Source organism: Mus musculus, chromosome 12, assembly GCF_000001635.26.
Source record: "Mus musculus strain C57BL/6J chromosome 12, GRCm38.p6 C57BL/6J".
Lineage (NCBI taxonomy): Eukaryota > Metazoa > Chordata > Mammalia > Rodentia > Muridae > Mus > Mus musculus.
The window spans coordinates 105,685,350-105,706,275 of NC_000078.6; the positions used below are offsets into that span (position 1 = coordinate 105,685,350).

At 46.7% G+C, this 20,926-nt stretch overlaps 2 protein-coding genes across 3 annotated transcripts in view; both read left to right on the forward strand.

Annotated features, from left to right (window-relative positions):
• The first annotated feature begins 2 nt into the window (after positions 1-2).
• Positions 3-17,709, forward strand: Gskip (GSK3B interacting protein). The gene is made up of 3 exons (NM_178613.3): positions 3-109; positions 13,369-13,627; positions 15,289-17,709. The coding sequence occupies exons 1-3, from the start codon at positions 96-98 to the stop codon at positions 15,448-15,450; spliced, it is 435 nt and encodes a 144-aa protein (NP_848728.2). The 5' UTR covers positions 3-95; the 3' UTR covers positions 15,451-17,709.
• Positions 17,710-18,508: 799 nt separating this feature from the next.
• Positions 18,509-20,926, forward strand: part of Ak7 (adenylate kinase 7) — a 78,590-nt gene continuing 76,172 nt past the window's right edge. Inside the window, exon 1 of one of the 2 annotated variants that reach the window (XM_006516390.3) lies at positions 18,509-20,917. In XM_006516390.3, the coding sequence (XP_006516453.1) occupies positions 20,816-20,917 (102 nt within the window). In that variant the 5' untranslated portion in view covers positions 18,509-20,815. The remainder of the gene's footprint in view (positions 20,918-20,926) is intronic. The other variant, NM_030187.1, reaches the window with a different exon arrangement.

Here is a 20,926-nt window from a genome sequence, read left to right on the forward strand (position 1 = left end):
CCGGTGGTGAATGGGCGGGGCAACTGCGGGGGCGGGGGTGGTGCCGGCGCCGCGATCCTGGCCCCAGCAGTCTCCGGACGAGGAAGGATAAGAACATGGGCGCTCGCAGGTGAGTGGGCGGGCTGGCTGCGGCCCGTGGAGCCTCACCTTGCAGTCGCGGCCGGGTGGTGGGCGCCGGCGGACGCCCGGACTAGGGCTGACGGAGGTCTGGGGGCGGGTCCGGCCTGGGCTGTCCTGCGGGAAGTGATGCGGGGATGCAGGGCGAGGACTGGAGACCCGGCGTTTCTGTCCGGGTTCTGACCGATGCCTATTGTCATCAGGTTGCCCCCCCCCCCACCCCCTTGCCGGCTTTGTTTGCAAAGCATCTAGTAGTTTGCCGTTTGCAGAGCGCCACGCCGACGACCAGGAAACTTGGGATCGGGGCGATTGCGGGCAGTACGGTTTCCTCTGTTAAATCCTGGCGCTTCCCGACCCGCTGAGGGGCTGCTGCCTCCTGGAAGACTTTGTGCTCTCCGCAGGCTCTGCGCAGCCCGATTTTTATCTTTTAGGGAGACAGTCTGTGAAGAGGCGCAGCTGGCTCCTTAGGAGGGCAGCCCCTAAAGGCCCGGAAGTCTGCTGTCCTGGGTTAGATTCCTGACACTTGACACTGGGCCACCTTGAACCTATGCTACCCTCTCTGAGCCTACATTGCCACCTCAGCCAGGTGTGAGCAGATTAATATCATAAACTCGAAAATTGAGGCAAATGAAATGACGTGTGCCGGGAAGGAACCTAAACCGAGTCCTGGATTGAGGAGACCGAATTAAGGAATTCTGGCCCGTGAATGGGGCATCCTCAAAATGGGTTCTTTTGGTTTAGTTGGATTGGGTTTTGAGACAGTCTCTCACTGGGTAGGTAGTTGAGGTTGACTTTGAACTTATGTGGCCCAGACTGCCCTAGAAATTAGGGTCTCCCAAATGCTGAAATGTCAGGCTTGCACCACCACACACCATTCGGAGTCTTTATGTGCTTTGTAAGAAAGGGCCTCTTATTTTTAAAAGATGATATTTTAGTTGGAGACTTGGAGGTAGAAAGATACATGAACGTCTGAGTTATTTTTCAGATAAGAACACCACCTGCAAGGCTTACCACATGCGTAATGCTTGGTAAGTACCAGGAATTTGAGGAGGGAAGACAGGAAGGAGTGTAGCCATCGCAAGGAATGATGGAACTTTTGCTCTGGGTGAAATAAAAAGAAATGCTACATAATCTGGCCTAAGACTGCTAACTACAGTGTTGCTAATAGTGGAATGTTGGGCTTAGAAGACCAAAGGTGAAAACAGCCAGGGCAGTGCTGAAGGACAGAGCAGTAATCCAAATTCTGTGGTTTGGCCTGGAGGAAAGCCCTGAAGACTAGAACCGGTTGGGTCTAGGCATATTTTGACACTAATAAGACATGCTTACCCGGCATCAGGTACACAGTTTTATCCCAGCACTAGAGAAACAGATGCAGATGGCTCTCTCCTTAAGTTGAAGGCCAGCCTGGTCTACATGGGGAGACCCTGGCTCAAAGAGACTCTGAACCTTACAAGTAAATAATGACAGTACTCTCTGTACTATAAACAGAGCTGGGTGGGAAGTCCCAGCAGGACCTTGTGTATCAGGCTTTAGGAGGTTTGAACTGGACTTTAGGCTCTGTTTGGTGACTGCTTGATATGGTTTCCTGAACACAGTATAAAATAGCACAAGCTGTCCAGAGGATGCCTGCATCTCCAGATACCGAAGGAAGAAAGTGAGACTCCCACAAAGCAAGCGTACTGCACCAAAAGTGTTAAGGGTGTTGCCTTGAACACTTATACTTTCTAGGAGAAATTTAGCATAGTTAAGAGTTGAGAACTGTCATCACACCTTTAGCGGAAGTGGGATTCAAACTCCCAAGTCACAGGGCTCTTTTAATGTTTATAAAAGGCGGGTTCCTAATGCAGAATGCTGGCACCTTAGCATTAATTGAATAAGATGAAGATAATTACCCAACCAAGTACAGTCAACTTTGTAAAAATTATAAAGGAATTCCCAGTGGCAGCTTGGTATATCCCAGAAACCAAGGACGTTGAGTCAAAATAATAATCCTAAACAGGAATTCCCACAGTCCATTGTGATCGTGTTGATTGTATTGAAGACTTAGCTGGGAGGGGCCGGTGGAGCACACCTGTAATCCCAGCACGTGGGAAGTCAAAGTGCAAGGATCAAGAGCTCCAGGTCATCCCTGGTTACAGATCAGGTTTGAAGCCTGGCTGGGTTGCCCTGATCCTGTCTCAACAGCAAAAGACCACATTCCAATGACATGGCTCAGCAGACAAAGTCACTGCTGCCTTGCCTGATAACCTGAGTTCAGTTCCCCAGGACCCACATGATAGGAGAGAGCCAAGCTCCCCCAGTTGTCCTCTGACCTCTGCATGAACACCATGGCATGTGCACACACACACACACACACACACACACACGTATATAGACGTAATATATATATATATATATGATTTCAAAAAGAGTCGTACATTGAGAACAGGAGCACAGTGTCGAGGCTGCCACGCCCCAGCAGAGGCCATCACTGCACCTGTGCACCTCTTAGGGTCTGGAGCTGCCTTTCTCCTTTGAAGGGATTTTCAAGCATGATGGGCCCAGCTTTCGGGAGGCAGAGGCACGAGGATGGCTCATTCAAGGAAGGCTACCCTCAGCTACATAATGAGACTTAATAAAGAAACAAGACAAAAGGGGGTTAGGGGACTGGAGAGATGGCTCAGTGGTTAAGAAAAGCACTGACTCCTCTTCTGACGGTCCTGAGTTCAAATCCCAGCAACCACATGGTGGCTCACAACCATCTGTAATGAGATCTGACGCCCTCTTCTGGTGTGTCTGAAGATAACTACAGTATACTTACATATAATAAAAAGAAAGAAGACCAAGGGGACTGAAGATCTGTCTCAGTGGTTAAGAGTACTTGCTGATCTCCAAAGAACCCAGATTAATCCATCGCTGCATCTGTGTCAGGTGGCTCAGATGGTTGTAACACCTGTTCCAGAGGTTCTGGCCTCTGGATTCAGAGGGCACCAGTACTTACATGCACATACCCACACACAAACACATATACACAAATAATTTAAAATAATAAAAGTAAACTTTGAGAACAAATAAGGCCGCACACCTTGCTTCATTGCACCCCATAGGCAGAGACTGGCTCGTTCTATATCATGAGTACCAGGCTAGCCAGGCTACATAATGAGATCAAAATGAACAACAAAACCTGAATATGGGGCTAGAGAGATAGCTCAGAGGTTAAGAACCACTGGCTGCTCTTCTAGAGGACCCAGGACTCAGCCTCCATTTGGCATTTCACAACATTCACATTTCACAACAGTCTGTAACTCGAGTCTGCAGGAATCCAACACCCTCTTCTGGCCTCTTCAGGAACATATGTGATAAACAGACATACATACAAGCAAGGCACCCGTATACATTAAGTAAATAAATTTCTTTTTAGTTTTTTTTTTTTTTTTTTTTTTTTTTTGGGGTTTTTTGGTTTTTCGAGACAGGGTTTCTCTGTATAGCCCTGGCTGTCCTGGAGCTCACTTTGTAGACCAGGCTGGCCTCGAACTCAGAAATCCGCCTGCCTCTGCCTCCCTAGTGCTGGGATTAAAGGCGTGCGCCACCACGCCCGGCTTCTTTTTAGTTTTTAAAAAACAAATTTATAGTGTGTGTGTGTGTGTGTGTGTGTGTGTGTGTGTGTGTGTGTCTCAAGCCTGGGACCTCATGCATACATTCAACACTTTGAGCTATATGCCCATCCCTAGGAACGTTTTGTTTTGTTTTGATACATTCTCATCACTATGGTTGATCTAGTGCTTGCAATGGGGCTCTAACTCTCCATGTGCCTTGTGCCTCTGAGTGCTAGGTTTATGAGCAGGTGCCCCAGTGCACCTGGCCCCAACATAGTTCTTGAACTTGCTAAACACTCTGCTCTGTTTACCCTGTCTAGGCCTGTCAGCACTAACAATAGCTTCACATGAGATAGAAGGAATGGGGACCATCTTGTCTGGGTCCCAGAGCACCCAACAGAGGTTCCTACCCGACTGGACTTCAGGAGAGCCCACTGAGCACTGCACACTGCCACTGGCGCGTGTTGAGAGAATTTTTCCAGATTTCTGTGTAAGATGAGCACAGGAGGCATTGAGCTACACCATCCCGGTGGCTGCCTGACAGTTGTGGTGTCGACTAAAAGGCCACACTTGCTTTGAAGGGAGTGTTTGGCATCCGGCCCTGTCAGGAGATACCTATCTGTTACTACATCTCTTCAGCTCCGCTGCTCTGGATTCCCGACGCAGCAAAGCAAAGTCTAGTAAAGTAAGAAGTAGGGAAGGAAATATCTGGTCGGCAGTATCTGATAATATCAGGAATCACAAAGTCACCAACGGACGGAGAAAGCGGGGCCCTGAGTCACCTCTGTGGGTGTCCTGAAGGTTCCTTTCTGGGCACCTCATGAAAACAAATGCAGTGTTTGAGAATAACACATGCACTTGAGGAGTTTCAGTGTTTGAGCTCGCTGTGGTGGAGCAGCAATGGAAGGCTTAAAGGGCAGTGGTGATATTCCCCTAAAATTATTATGTGCAGTGAGTATTTTACCCGCATGATGAATGTGCACTGTGTGTGCCTATTGTCATGTGGGTGATGAGACTCGAACCTGGGTCTTCTGGAAGAGCAAATCTTAGAATCTCACTTACAATGTCTGGTTTTGAAGCCTACAATGTCTCTACTTATAGTTTTGAAAACATCTCAGAATAGCACCCTGCATATCTTCACCCTAGCTTCTCCTTGGTCAATAAAACTCAATGCAGTTCCCTTGGCTTGTTTTCAGCACTGACGAACGTGTGTGTGTGTGTGTGTGTGTGTGTGTGTGTGTGTGTGTCATTGTTGAAGTACAGAGTGGCTTTACAGGGTATAGGTAAAACAGACAGTTGCCAGGCATGGTGGTGCACGCCTTTAATCCCAGCACTTGGGAGGCAGTGGCAGGTTGGATTTCTGAGTTCAAGGCCAGCCTGGTCTACAGAGTGAGTTCAGTTCACAAGTGACTGACCTAAAATCTTGAACTTCCAAAGTGTATATGTGGGACCACAGCAGTGATTCATTGGTTACAAGCACCGGCTGTTCTTGCAAAGACCTGGGTTGAATTCCCAGAACCCATTTGGCAGTTCACACCATCTGTATCTCAAGTTCCAGGGAAACTGATGTCCTCTTCTGGCCTTGGTGGTCACTGCATATACATGATGCACAGGCAAACACAGACGAAGCACCCATACATATAAAATAAAATTTAAAAAAAGTTTTAAGTGTAGAGGAATTTTAATTCAGCAACATGACTGCTCTGGCAAAGGATCATGTCCAAAGACCTTGTAGGTCTCTGTGTTCCATCTGGAATACAAGCGCTCTGTTAACCCCAAAAGACAGATGGTAGGAGATCTCTTGAGTTCAAGGCCAACCTGGTATAGAAAAAGTTTCAGGTAAAGAAAAGCTTAAGTCCAGGTATGGTGGTACCTGCCTTTAATCCTACCACTGAGGAGACAGAGGCATGTGAGTTCAGTCAGTCTGTTGAGTTCAAATCAGTTGATTTGGTGCAGTTGAGATTTAAGGAGTTGAGAGGTTGAGAGGGGTTGCAGTTGAGTGCAGATTGGGGACCTGAGTTATGTCAGTTGAGGCAGTTGTGTTCAGTGAGTCAGTGCAGGTCAACTGAGGCAGCTGAAGCCAGAGAATAAAAAGCCAAGTGATTAGAACAGATTGTTAGAGTTAGTTTAAGGCTAAGAGCAAAAAGTCCAAAGCTGAGAGAAGCCGGTTTGACTCAGTTGGCTTGGAGAAGAGTTTGAGACAGATCAGCTGCATTGAACCAGCCAGCCAGAGTTCAGAAAGAGCTAGAAAGGGTGAGCTCGTTCAGCAGGAAGCCTGAGAGAGAACGTCTTAAGGTGAATAAAAATTACTTTTTCATGTAAGTATATATATGCCAGAGCCATTGCAAACAAATATACAGGATATAAAGATTTTAAAAGGTTTGAGTTTTGCCTAAATCTGAACAATGCTAACATGATTGATTGTTTCTTTTTTCCCCTTCATTTTTTAAGTAGTTGCTTAAAACAAGTAAACTTTCTGTCAGACATTGCTACGGGTCACTTCAGCTCTCAGCGACAGCCTGGCCTCTGAGGCAGACACTTCTTCCTCCTCCCTGAGATCCCCGGTGTGGCATGGGTTCATTCATTGTTTCTCCTACTGCAAACAATGCAGTTTGTAACGCAGAGACAACTGAGTGTGCGTTTGTTTTACTGCCCTGACAAAGTAAGTGCCTGACGGAAACTGCTTAAGAGCAGGAAAGCTGTATTTGATCCCAGCCAAAGGTTGTTGCTTCTCCTAATGGGAGACAGAAAATCATACAGAGGGGACACTGCAGAGCAGTGACACCTGAGAAAAGATATAGAGGGGTGTGGGTGTGTGGGTGTGTGTGTGTGTGTGTGTGTGTGTAAGAGTTCTCAGAAACAGTCAGGTGACTTCAGCAAGGCTCAAGCAGGTTAATCCAGTGATGAGATCAGAGTTGTTCTTGTGACTGAGCCACAGCACAGTGACTGTCAGGTGAGGACCGAGGATGGAGTATACAAGCCTTCGTGGCAATGTGTCATTTCAAGCCATAACTGAGAAATCAGAACTGTCAGTGTTCCTTTAAGTTAACTAATTGGTGGTGCTGAGGACTTATACATGCATGAAACTACACCCCAGCCTCCATGGATCTGCTAATCTGAAAAAAAGCAATAGGAATTTTCCAAATGGAACAAGGGAAGGGAAAGAGCAAAGGAGGAGGACCCCTCACGGATGTAATATGTAAGCCAGAGTCGCCATGTGACACAGAGCCCAGGGTTCACAGCCCAGCAGCAGCTCCACAGAAAACCAGACGTGGCTGCTCACAACTAGAACACTACCCACCCCCAGCCCACGATGGAGGCAGGAGACTCAGAAGTTTAGTTCATTCTTGGCTACGTACTGAGTTCCAGGCCTGCATGGGCTCTTGTAAAAGACTTTGACCCAAAAAAAAAAAAAAAGGCAAATTTAACATGTATTATGAGTTTTAAACATGTAGAGAGGAATACATGTGACAAAAGAGTCAGGGTTGTATAGTGTACACTCGTAAGGTTCCCATTCATCAAGAGCAATGTAACATCTGTCACAGTTGCATTATAATAAGGCATATCCCTTAAATGCTGAAGCAATGGCCGGGCAGTGATAGCGCATACCTTTGATCCCAGCACTTGGGAGGCAGAGGCAGGTGGATTTCTGAGTTCAAGGCCAGCCTGGTCTACAGAGTGAGTTCCAGGACAGCCAGGGCTACACAGAGAAACCCGGGACGGGGGGGGGGGGGGGGGGGTAGGGGGGAATGCTGAGCAACCACCAGAAGTACACCAGTAGTCATAAGTAAGTACATCCGTGTAGTCCCAGCACTCTGGCAGATCAAAAGTTCAGAGTCACATATGCCTCATAGCAAGCTTGAGAACACCCTCGGGACAAGTCTTTAAAAAAAGCCACCAGCCATAGTTTTGAGAATTAGCCAGCCCAAACAGAACAACAAGGAAAGGAAAGTAAGGCATGGGTGAGAGAGAACAAGGCAGAAGCAAACCATAAGCTAGTGACGCCCTTACAGCAGCCATTAGTTAGGTCAGGACCCGTGCTAGCTGGACGACTGCTATCTTCCCTGGATGGTGACCTTCTGTTTCACCTAGACTGCCCTTCTCAACATTGGCCTCACTCCCTGTGCAGACCCTTCTTACATTTTCTTCCCCTTAAGAACTCTTTCTGACATTGGACTGACCTGTCGCATGAGTCAGGCCCCAGCATAAGTTATATCAGACCATAGAGCGTCTCACACAGTAGAGGCTGCTGTCCAGTGTCCCTGTTCCATAGAACAGGGAGGTTTTGTAGTCACCCAAGTATGGAGACACTTAATGATAGAGTTTGTAGTTGAACCAAAGCATAGCTTTGTTTTCTGTAGTAGTTACCAGCTCTTCACAATTAATTGTATTTCTTTGGTTATGATTATCATATTTATGGTTCTAATATTTGTATAAATTCTTCACACACTGTCTTCTTTCCCAAATTAGATATTAAAATACTAGTAAATATCTTTAATTTGCTTGTCTGGTTCTTAGAGAACATCCTGGATAAAGCCACGCCTAGTGGTGCATGCCTGTACTGTATCCCAGTACTTAGATGAGACAGAGGGCCCAAAAGGTCAAGGTTATCCTTAGCTACAAAGCAATTTCAAGACCAGTCTAAAAATAAGCAATGAGAAAATATTCTACATAAATAGGTAAGTAGAGTTAAGACTCTTAATTAAGAAACAATATCAGAGCTGGAGAAAAACCTCAGCAGTTAAGAGCACTTGTTGCGCCAGGCAGTGGTGGTGCACACCTTTAATCCCGGCACTTGAGAGGCAGAGGCAGATGGATTTCTGAGTTCGAGGCCAGCCTTTTCTACAGAGTGAGTTCCAGGACAGCCAGGGCTATACAGAGAAACCCTGTCTCGAAAAACCAAAAAAATAAATAAATAAAAAATAAAAAGCACTTGTTGCTCTTGCAGAGGACCTGGGTTCAGTTCCCAGCACCCACATAATGACTCACAATTGTCTGTAACAGAAGGCTGTGTGTAATGCCATGACCATGGATAATAGATTCTATAAATGGTAGTTTAGGGAGAAGCACTGCATGCAGGAAAGGCAGATCCATACAGAGGACTGAAGACACAGGACTGGCCTTCCCTCAGGGCAGTTGGCCCAATGTAGTCACTCTGCCGCCAGGCCACTGGCTGGTCTGCCAGGAGATTTGGCACTCAGCAGCAGCCATAGCTAGGGTAGCCTTGGAGAGCAGGGGACACAGGAGTGGATTATAAGCCAAGGAAGCCAAGTTGCCTTTGGATGCTGGAAATCACCAGGAAGTACTCAGTTCTGAGTCCTTCGGAAGGAACAGACTGTACCAGTATCTTGATTTTATGCTTCATACCTCCAGAACTCTAAGAAAATAAAGGTGCTACTTTCAGCCGCTGTGTAGATGGTTATTTGCTCTAAGCCACCAAGTTGGTGTGTGGGGCATTGGGCTATGCACAGACAGGCAGTGGAGCTGAGGTCTGAACCCTGGAAATGGTGATAATTCACCTACATGACACAGTAGGCGTTCCCTCATGCTCCTGGAACTCTGGCTCCTGCCTAAGTTACTGCTCCCCACAGGCCCCACAAGAGAGGTATGGTCAGTAGTCACATAGGCAATGGCCCAAGCTTCTGACCTCAGGCTAAACTCCTCCCCAGCTACCTAGCAACAGTAAAGACCATAAAAAGGACTGTTCAGCCCCACCTCACTCTCTTACCTCTTGCTTGTCTCTCTTACTTCTTACCCCTCGCTCTCACCCTCTCCCCTCTCTGTCTTCTCTCTCTCCTCTCTGTCCTCTCCTCTCCTCCTCCTCCTCCTGCTCCTGCTCCTCCTCCTCCTCCTCCTCCTCCTTCTTCTTCTTCTCCTCCTTCTTCTTCTTCTTCTTCTTCTTCTTCTTCTTCTTCTTCTTCTTCTTCTTCTTCTTCTTCTCTCTCTCTCTCTCTCTCTCTCTCTCTCTCTCTCTCTCTCTCTCTCTCTCTCTCTCTCTCCTACCTTCTCTTTCCCCCTGCCTTTCTACAATAAAGCTCTAAAACCATAGAGAGTCTCTGCTCATCAAGATCCACTGTGCTCACTCTTGCTGGTGTTGGGAACCTCTTCCCTCATCCCTCTCTCCCATAACCCTGGTGGCTTTAGCAAAGTAGCTCCGGGGTTCCGAGGTAGGGCTGCCCCTTGGCCACCCCCTGAAGAGTGGGTCAGAGGCTTGAATGCCCACCCAGGGCTGAGTGGAAAGTGTATGGCAGCTCTCTCACGCCTGACAGACCAGAGAATAGGTAAAATTCTGGCGGAATGTGGGTCTTCCCCCTCCTCCTCTTCCCAAGGGCCCCTTTTTTGTTCCCAACATTTGTGGTCGTTTGTTACTGAGGCACTAGGAAGCTAATAGCAGCCACATAGTGATAATCCTACAAAATGTTTTTGGCAACTACTTTCTTCATGACACACATAAAAATACTCATGGGGCTGGAGAGATGGCTCAGTGGTTAAGAGCACTGATTGCTCTTCTGAAGATCCTGAGTTCAAATCCCAGCAACCACATGATGGCTCACAACCATCCATAATGGGATCTGACGCTCTCTTCTGGTGTGTCTGAAGACAGCTACAGTGTACTTAGATATAATAATAAATACATCTTTGGGCCAGAGCCAGCAGGGCTGGAATGAGTAGGGCCGACCAGAGCAATTGGGGCCAGAGTGAGTAGAGGTCCTGAATTCAATTCCCAGCAACCATATGATAGCTTACAACCACCTGTACAGCTGCAGTGTACTCACGCATAAAATAAATAAATACATCTTAAAAAATTAAATAAAATAAAAATGTTCATGATCATCAGGGTTCCATAGTTTACATCTCCTTACCTCGGTAAAGCTGCTAGAGAGCTGGAGCGGCTACTGTGTTTGACTTTGAGTGGACTGCCACCAACTTAGTGAGTGCTTTCTGTGGCCAGCGATGTCAGGAGACTGAAATGAAAGGTTGGGGCTGTGTCACATGATGCGTCACGTGATGCAGACTGCCATGCATCGCTGGGGCAGGAAGGTGGGAGGCCCCTTAGTGTTGGAGAGAGGATAGCTAGGGCTCAGTGGGCAGTGGGGCACTTGTTAGTCCTGTAACTCTTTGTGCTCTTGGCTTTTGTTGATTTTTATTTTGTTGAGAGAGGCACGGCAGAGAACATTGTTGACATCTCCACTGGTTTCAGTCATTTTTGTTGACTTGTATCAATTCAGCGGAGTCGTGGCAGCTTTTGCTGTATTGCCCCGCAGTGGCTGATTTGTGTTTGGTGACGCTTTGAACTGGACTCTTGCTATCCTGACAAACGGAGATCGGAATCTCCCCAAAGAACCATATCTAAGCAGGTCCATAACCCCTTGTCCAGTTTTACCATCTTTTTCTCCCCTATCTTTGGACAGCAGGCTAGAAAGGGTGATGAAGTATTTGAGAACCTTACTAAAGTAGGCTTTAAAAAACTAAAGCCATTGGGCATTGTGGCACACGCCTTTAATCCCAGCACTTGGGAGGCAGAGGCAGGCAGATTTCTGAGATCCAGGCCAGCCTGGTCTACAGAGTGAGTTCCAGGACAGCCAGGGCTACAAGGGCTGCAGAGAAACCCTGTCTAGAAAAAAAAACAAAAAACAAACAAACAAACAAAAAAAACCCTAAAGCCTACAGGGACTTTTTCGGCTCTAATAACTGAGGCACAGAGGTGGAGATTGGCTGGGTACCCTGCTATCCTCTCTGGCTCCTGCTGCTGTCTTTTCCCCTTGTCAGCATTATCGTTGGCCTCCTGTCCTCATCCCAAGATGGCTGCCAAAAGTGTGCTGTGACTGGACTAAAAAGACCATGAAAAAGTCCATTGTATGAGAACTGGAGTCAGTCTCTGCCACATCACCTGCTGACTCCACTCAGTAGGGAAGAGGCATCCGATTCCCCTCAGAAAATGTGGGCGTAACTGGACAAGGGAAAGACGTGGGAAGCAAGCAAGTCTGATATGGGCAGGACAGAACAATGCTTAAGAGCACTTCCCTGGGCTGGAGAGATGGCTCAGAGGTTAAGAGCACTGGCTGCTCTTCCAGAGATCCTGAGTTCAATTCCCAACAACCACATGGCGGCTCACAACCATCTGTAATGAGATCTGATGCCTTCTTCTGGTGTGTCTGAAGACATTACAGTGTACCCATATACTTAAATAAAATCTTTAAAAAAAAAAAAAAGCACTTCCCTATTCTCACAGAGCAGCAAGGGTCAGCTCCCAGCACCCACACGGTCACATGACCACCAAGCTCAAGTGGTCATACCACCACTCAAGCTCCAGGGGGGCCAATGCCACCTTCTGGCCTCCATAGGCCCCTGGGTACGCTTGTGCATGTGTGTACACACACGTACAGACACACATCTACACATAACTAAAATAAATCATTATCAAAAGCTTTAAATCTTCCACATCGTTCTCAAAGGGATGCATGAAGTTCCCTAGGTATCATCTTTTTGGAGCTGATGGTTACCCAGTAACCATCTGGTGTCGGACTCTGCCAGCCTGTAAGGCCGTCTTCCTGCCAGTGCTGGACGCCTGCTGACAGCTTTATGAACATCTTTTTCATGTAATGGTTATTCTGATGTCTGTAACTGTTCTTTATTACCAAGGTAAAGACATGACACACTTGGTGCTTAGGAGCTAAAACCTTCCAGACTTTTCTTTTTTTAATCAGTTCAGGGCCAAGTCAGTGAAAGCACTTATTCCTAACCACTGGACCAATGGATCAAGCTGAGTTTATAGACTATAGTAAACAGTCACTTCTATAAAACCAAGCGTATCCCTAAACAGTGTATTAGTTGAGCAGGGGAGACATGTTTAAATGATTGTGTTGCATACAATCATAGTAGAAGGTGCATCATTGGCTTTGTGCGTTTGCCATTCCTTCACACGAAGGCTTTTGACTCCCAAGTTATCTTAGTTTCAGCTTCATGGAAGGGGATTTTGAGACCATTGCTCTAACACTTTCATTCTGAGTTTCACACCCAGCCACTCTGCATTTCAGTCCCTAGTCAGCTCTTCATTCTCCTATTACAGGGCTTCACGCCGCCAGCACTCTTTTACATAGAAAATTCTAGATTTGCACAGTGATACAGAAATTAGAATTAGATTTTAGGTGCATAACATCATCCATTTTCTTAGATATAGGTGTGACTTATATTTCTTAAATATTGGTGTGATTTCAAACAAACTGGGTTCTTTTCCACTTCTGTGTGAACTTGACAGATAAAAATATTCTGTAAGCCTCAAAAAAAGGTATTTACTCAAGGAAATACATGCTAAGACAATGAGCTTTTGTTCTTTGCCTCACAGACTGACAAAAGTTTAAAAAGGTCTGGAAAGCTTGTGTTGATGCCCACAGTGCTTCTCTTTGGAGGAATGTGCACTTTGGAGCTTTGGCTTAGGAATGCAATGGAGTGCGCTCAGTGGGGCTCACTGGGCATCCTAGTAGGAGCATGGGGACAGGTGCTGAGAGTGAGTTGGACTGTGAGGTCCCAGCTTGAGAGCTTTCAGAGGAGATGTGTACGTGGCCTAAAGACCGCGCTCGCTCGGGATACTTTGCTGGAGAACGTTGCTGCTTTCTGCCCTTGTCCAGTTGCAATGTTTTTCCATTAAAAAAAATCTGTTACTCCTTTCTTGCAGAATGGAAACAGACTATAATCCCGTGGAGCTAAGCAGTATGTCTGGATTTGAAGAAGGCTCCGAGCTCAATGGGTTTGAAGGAGCGGATATGAAGGACATGCAGCTGGAGGCCGAGGCAGTTGTAAACGATGTACTCTTTGCTGTCAACCACATGTTTGTCTCAAAAAGCATGCCCTGTGCAGATGATGTGGCTTACATCAATGTGGAGACAAAGGAAAGGAACAGATACTGCCTGGAGCTCACAGAAGCAGGGCTCAGGGTAACTCACTTTTATTTTTAGAAGAAAAAAAAAAAGCATATCTTTATCATTTTATCAGAAAGGATAAAGAGGAACATTACATACAAATCAGAGATGGGTATCTTCAAAAAAAAAAAGAAAGAAAGAAAAGAAATATTTTCCCCAAAATTTTGGTTAATAAATTTTTTATCAACACAGAATTTGAGGGTGTAAATACATTTCGAAACAGTTGATTCAGTCTGCTGTAATCGTTACCACCCTTCTTTCATTCCTGTAGCTAATTTTGTCTCCCAGAGTGGGCTCTCTGCAGGGGGTGCCCTTGTAGTTGCTGTGCTGAAAGAGCTCTGCTCACCTTCCACCTTCCATCCAAGCTAGATGCTTAGACTGGGCTGTGTACCAGGAGCGTGTTGTACAGGCCAGAACCCACATAAAAGAGGAAAGCGAATACTTTACAGACTTAGCATCTGACTTCCATAGATGTGTCGTGTGTGTGTGTGTGTGTGTGTGTGTGTGTGTGTGTGTGTGTGTGTGTGCGCGCGTGTACAATATTTTGAATTTTTTGAAGATACTCAGAGGCTGGGCGTGGTGATAGCAGTCCATTAATCCCAGCACTCAGGAGGCAGAGGCAGGTGGATCTCTGAGATTGAGGCCAGCCAGGATTGTATAGTGAGACCCACCCTGTATTTTCATTGATTAAAAAGGAAGAAAGGGCTGGGCGTGGTGGCGCACACCTTTAATCCCAGCACTTGGGATGCAGAGGCAGGTGGATTTCTGAGTTCGAGGCCAGCCTGGTCTACAAAGTGAGTTCCAGGACAGCCAGGGCTACACAGAGAAACCCTGTCTCGGGAAAAAAAAAAAAAAAAAGGAAAAAAGGAATGCTTAGTGGTAGAGGCCTGGGTTCAGTTCTCAGCAGCAGGCTGGAATGGAGAGGCTTCATCACCAGTATTTTATTGCAAGAAGGTAGCTTGGGACAGGAGGTCATGAGTATGTATGGAGCTCAGGGAGGGTGAGGCCTGGAGGGATGGCTCAGTGGTTAGGAACACGTTTCTCTTGTCCCTGTTGGATTCCCAGCACCCACAGGTCACACACTGCGACTGTGACTGCAGCTCAGGAAGTTGTCTCCTCTCCTCTAGCCTCCATGGTTGTCTGCGCTCAAGTGCTCACAAGCACATATGTACATAATTTAATTTTTTTAAAAAAGGATAAAAAATGGTTTCAGAGCCAAGCATGGCGGTACCTACCTTTAATCCCTGGGAGGCAGAAGCAGGTAGCTCTCTGAGTTCAAGGCCAGCCTAGTCTACAAAGTGGGTTTCAGGACAGCCAGGTTACACAGAGAAACCCTGTCTTAAAAGCAACACTACTACTACTACTACTACTACTACTACTAATAATAATAATAATAATAATAATAATAATGTTTATTATGTCATTTTTCAAGATTTTAACACTTGAAAAAAGAACAAAAGTGAGCAAACCAAACCTCTTAAAGAGCAATGGGGGAAGCAAGGCACATTGTGGGTAGTGGTCCTGCGTTCTAAGCTACTTGATAGATTGCTCCCAGCTGAAATGCATATCATCCGCTGAGAAACGGTGTCACTGCACAAGCCCTTCAGGCAGCCGACCCTTGCCTTGTGTGCCAGGATGGACGCTGACCACTGCTTACTGCTGCCCTTCTCTCGTAGGTGGTGGGCTATGCTTTTGACCAGGTGGAGGATCATTTGCAAACCCCCTACCATGAGACAGTCTACTCCTTGTTGGATACTCTCAGCCCTGCCTACCGGGAAGCATTCGGAAACGCGCTCCTTCAGAGACTGGAAGCTTTGAAACGAGATGGACAGTCATGACTCATGACTCATCTTCCTCCTAATGGGGCCGCTGCTGGTATAGAATCTAACATAAGGCTTGACACCCTTGCGTACAGTCACTGTAGAAAGCGCATCATTCATTGGCTTTGTGTGTTCGCCATTCCTTCACACGCAGGCTTTTGACTCCCAGCGTAATTGAGTTGTCTTAGTTTCAGCTTCATGGAAGGGGATTTAATTTTGAGACCATTGCTCTGACACTCCCATTCTGAGTTTCACACCCAGCACTCTGCATTTCAATCCCTAGTCAGCTCTTCATTCTCCTGTTACAGGGCTTCAATGCTGCCAGCACTCTTTTACATAGAAAATTCTAGATTTGCACAGTGATACAGAAATTAGAATCACCTAACTTCAGACCTGGATTCAGCCTGCTAAATCAGGGGTTTACTACTAGCTTGGAGTAACTTTGTAGTGGTTATTTTGTACCTGGCCTTATTGGAAACAAACTGTCAACTAGTTTCCCCTGCACAAATTCTGAAATGTACTGCTCTGCTTAATCTAGTCACATGACCAAGTGGGCTGGTGAAGATGGGTTGCTCATCTGTTTCTTAACTAAGATAAAATGGAAGGCAGGGACAGAAATCGTTCTCCATTCCTTGTTTGCAACAGCCAGCCAGCCTAGAGCGGACAGACCATTCGCAAATGAATGTAACAATTACTCATCTCCATGATGTCTAAGCACATGAGCAAATAGAGGAACAGGCCCACCTCATCCTCCAGTGTGGATCTCTTCAAAGGAAGAAGATCCTGGTTTCCTAGGAAACGGTATTTTGGCCTGTGTTGATTCTTACTCTGAATGTTTGTTTACAATGTACAGTATATATATATATATATGCACATATATATTCAGAACGTATTTTTGCTTCAATGCTTACTTTCTATAAAGCAGTGCTTTGGTATTCCTACAGCGCCCTTCTTCCCCAGCAGTTGGACAGTGCTCTGTCTCATTGCCACATGAACAGTGTAACATGAGTGCATTGTATGGTTCGAAACCAAAGGATGAATGAAGCATTCAGAAACTTGATATTTAAAAAAGAGATGCTCTGTATTTTATATTTTATTACAGTCCCCGGTGTTTATAAACGTAATAAAGTCCTCCGTGCTGCTGCATGTTTTCCAGTATGTGACAAACAGAAAGGACCTGGCTCTGTTCTAGTTGTCACCCAGAGCTGCCTCAGCTGCCACCGTCTGCATCTGGGCACACCTTCATACACTGGTCATCAGCAGATGTTTTTGTCGTTAGTTTGCAAAGGGCATTTTTAGCCTCTGAAGACCATGGGAGGAAAGGTGAAGGGTAGAGCCCTTGCCTGTCGTGGGTAAGCACCCAGCCCTGTCCTGAGGATCTAAACAGTCTTAAAATGCTTCTGGGGACCAGGCTTGGTAGAGTTCCCTCTGCATTGCCAATGCCACCGAGAGTTCACTGGGTGTTTGACCCTGGCTTTACAAGACTCTTTTTCTGGTGTGATGTCTGGTTGCCTGCAGTGTGCACAGTGAAGCCCAGCCTCAGGCTCTCTTTCTGGTGTGATGTCTGGTGTGATGCCTGCAGTGTGCACAGTGAAGCCCAGCCTCAGGCTCTCTTTCTGGTGTGATTTCTGGTTGCCTGCAGTATGCACAGTGAAGTCCGGCCTCAGGCTCTCTTTCTGGTGTGATGTCTGGTTGCCTGCGGTGTGCACAGTGAAGTCCGGCCTCAGGCTCTCTTTCTGGTGTGATTTCTGGTTGCCTGCAGTGTGCACAGTGAAGTCCGGCCTCAGGCTCTCTTTCTGGTGTGATGTCTGGTTGCCTGCGGTGTGCACAGTGAAGCCCGGCCTCAGGCTCTCTTTCTGGTGTGATGTCTGGTGTGATGCCTGCAGTGTGCACAGTGAAGCCCTGCCTCAGGCTCTCTTTCTGGTGTGATGTCTGGTTGCCTGCAGTGTGCACAGTGAAGCCCAGCCTCAGGCTCTCTTTCTGGTGTGATGTCTGGTGTGATGCCTGCAGTGTGCACAGTGAAGCCCAGCCTCAGGCTCTCTTTCTGGTGTGATTTCTGGTTGCCTGTGGGGTGCACAGAGAAGCCCGGCCTCAGGCTCTCTTTCTGGTGTGATGTCTGGTTGCCTGCAGTGTGCACAGTGAAGCCCGGCCTCAGGTTGAACTTTCTTGTGCTTAATCTCAGGCTAACATTTTAAAAAATGATGTTTGTAGAGTTTAAATAAAATTATTTACTTGATTTTGAGTTGAGCATAAAGCAGTCATGCTTAAAAACTGAAATGGTTTATTTTGTGATAAGTGGCTGATTCAAAGATCTTATCAAAATGTGCCAGCACTTTTTAAATTCAACAATGTTATATTTTGAGTTGAAGTGAGAGAAGGGAGTTGTTCTTTCCTTTATTACTTAAAACAAAGGGGATCAGTACACACACACACACACACACACACACACACACACACGTGTGAGCACAGGCAGACCTCTATCCTAAGCTAAGCTAGTTTTTAAGATTAACCATATAAATTAAACCTTGATTTTACTTCTAAAGAAAAAAAATCCTCTGACTCAAATCAATTTCAAAAGAGTTGTGCGTGAGCACACACATAGCCTGAGCATTGGGAAGTGAAGAAAGAGCCGAGGCTGTCATCCTCAGCTACAGAGGATACGGGAGGTCAGCCCAGGCGAAACCTAAAGTGGGATTACAGCAGTGGGCAGATGAGTTTAGACAACTCACAGGGGAGGAATAATGAAAGCTATTCAGTGACCACTTGAAAGGGGCTCCAAAATGGAGGAGGAGCACAGAAATACAACGTGAGAGGTGTTTGACTCTGCTGATAATGTGAGAAAATGTCAACAGTTGGACCATGGCAGGCAAGATGGCTCAGTGAAAGTACTATCTCCACACCAGACAGCCTGGATGGGAGCTCAGGACCTACGGGGGGGGGGGGGGGGGGGGGGCGCCTATTTCCACAAGTCTTTTAAAAAGAGTTTTGTTTCTTGTTTTTTGTTTTTTTAGTCAGGGTTTCTCTTGGTAGCCCTGGCTGTCCTAGAACTCACTCTGTAGATCAGGCTGGTCTCAAACTGGGAGATCCCCCAACCTCTGCCTCTCGAGCGCTGGGATTAAAGGTGTACACCCCCAGTGGACCAGCTAAAAAGAATTTAACAATGCCATTTCTTCAGCTAATTTGTAGTTCTCTTAACATAGCCAGAATTTAATGGCGGGCACTTGAACTGGAGTGTGTGCTGTTAACTAGCTACACCCTCGACAGAGCTTCTGGAGCTCCGTGAGTTCCCTCAAAGATAACTCTGTATTCGTTGCAATGCAAGGGGAGAATCCAGGCCTGGAGTTGTAGCTCAGGAGAGCTCATACTTAGATGTGCAACATCCCTGCATTGACACCCAGCACACAGAAAAAAAGAGACAAGAAATGGATGTGAGCTGAAAAGTTTGTGCTAGTCTGTCTGCTCTGAGTGTGTCCATGAAGAGAGCAGAGGCTTTATCTCCCATAATGACATGCCCACCTTCCCTCCTGCTCTGCTGAGCCCAAGCGCTTCCCACATAGCAAGTCAGCTGCTGGCTCTGTGACTACCCTCAGTGCTTTCTATGCAGGATGCCCTGTGCTCCCTCCAGTGTTCAGGGGCAAAACCTGCTGCTTGGTTCATATTAGGAATAGAGGAGGAAACTAGTTTGGGAATGGGCCACATTGACTTCGGAACTCTCCCTCTAAGCTCCCCCTGCCACCACCCTGGTATATTAGGTATAGCATTGCTGAGGCTTGCACTGATGAAAAAACTTGAGTAGCCACTGGGGCAGAATGGTCTTCTAGGACTTTGCAGTACTTAATAAAAGGCACCACACACAGTTGGTAGTAACATGCATGCACAGGAAAGAACTAATGGAATGATACAGCAGTTGCTATAATATAATCAATATAATCAATATAACCAATAGGCACACAATGGCTCAGCAGTCAAGAGCACTGGCTGCTCTTGCAGAAGACCTGAGAGTGGTGCCTCATAGCTCTCTGTTATTCCAGTTCCAGGGATCCAACGTCTCTTTTGGTCTTGGATGCCACCAGGAAAACATGTGACACAGAGACATTCATGCAGGCAAACACACGTACACATAAAAATAAATATTTAATTTCTATATATGCATGCATATTTGCATAAAATACGTTCATGTATTTAGATTTAACAAGTTAGTGTTTAAAACTATTTCAGTGCAGTCGGACCCTTCCAACAAAACAAGCCGGTTGTTTCATAACACACCACAACTTTTGATGAAAACAAAATACACATTGTTTATTGCATTAATGTATTTGTGGAAGAGGGGTGTGTGTGCCAGGGCACATGTGTAGAGGACAGCTTGCTGGAGCCCGGTCTCTTTGGGACAGAGGGATGGAACTCACGTTGTAAGGCTTGATGGCACCTCCTTCACCCTCCGAGCAAGAGGTGGTTTATTTCAGCAACTGCACGAGTATTCTCATTTGTAAAGAAGACCCAGAGCTTAAACGGTCTGAGTGTAAACTTCATGATTGTGTGTGAATTCCTGGTCACAAAGTCCCTCCAGGCACCTCCACCAAATCCCCAGGCAGGGTGGTAAGGGGGGAGGGGGCATCTGAAAATGCTTAGGAAAGACAATCTGGGAAGAAAAATCTCAATTGAGAAGATGCCTCCATAAGAATGGCTTACAGGCATGTGTATGGGGCATTTTCTTCATTGATAGAAGACCCAGATCACCGTGAGCATCCTGCCCTTGATCCTGAGTTCTCTTAAGAAAGCAGACCGAGCAAGCCCGTAAGCCACGTTCCTCCAAGGTCTTTGCTTCCGTTCCTGCCTCCAGCCAGGTTCATGCCTTCTGCCCTGGCTTCCCTGGATGATGGGTCTACAACCTGTTAGTTTTGGTCTGGTACTCTCACAGCAATAGAAAGCAAACTAGTCAAACCCCTAAGCCAGTAGAACCCTGTGCACCAAGCAGCTACTGGGCAGTACAGGCTGTGGTGGTGGGCTCTCACGCTGTGGTCCTTGACCCCAAAACTCGTGACATCTGCTTTTCTTTACAGTAGAGAAATTGTTTACCCAAGCAGAGCGTCCTACAGGAGATGTGCCGAAGGCAGTTAGACAGTTCTCCAGGGAGATCAGCCCCGCCCTTTAGGACACGCCCCGGCCAGACCCGTGCCACGCCCCCAACGGACCCTCCCCCAGAGCTGCACCCTATCCAGAGCCCTCACCACAGGACACGCCCCGCCCAAAAGCAAGCCACACCCCTCCGAGAGTCCGAGCCTCGCCTCAGGGAGCCTGACCCTTTCAGCCTTCCAAAGCCCAGCCTCTCCTCCTTAGCAACCGACAGGACTCTTTCACCTTAGCAACTACTACAGCTTCCACCATGGCTGAAGAGGAAGTTCCTGCGACCACCGAAAAAGTTCTGAAGATACAGAGGGTATTCATAAACCATCTGGACACCTATAGCAGCGGAAACATAGGAAAGGTGAGCGGT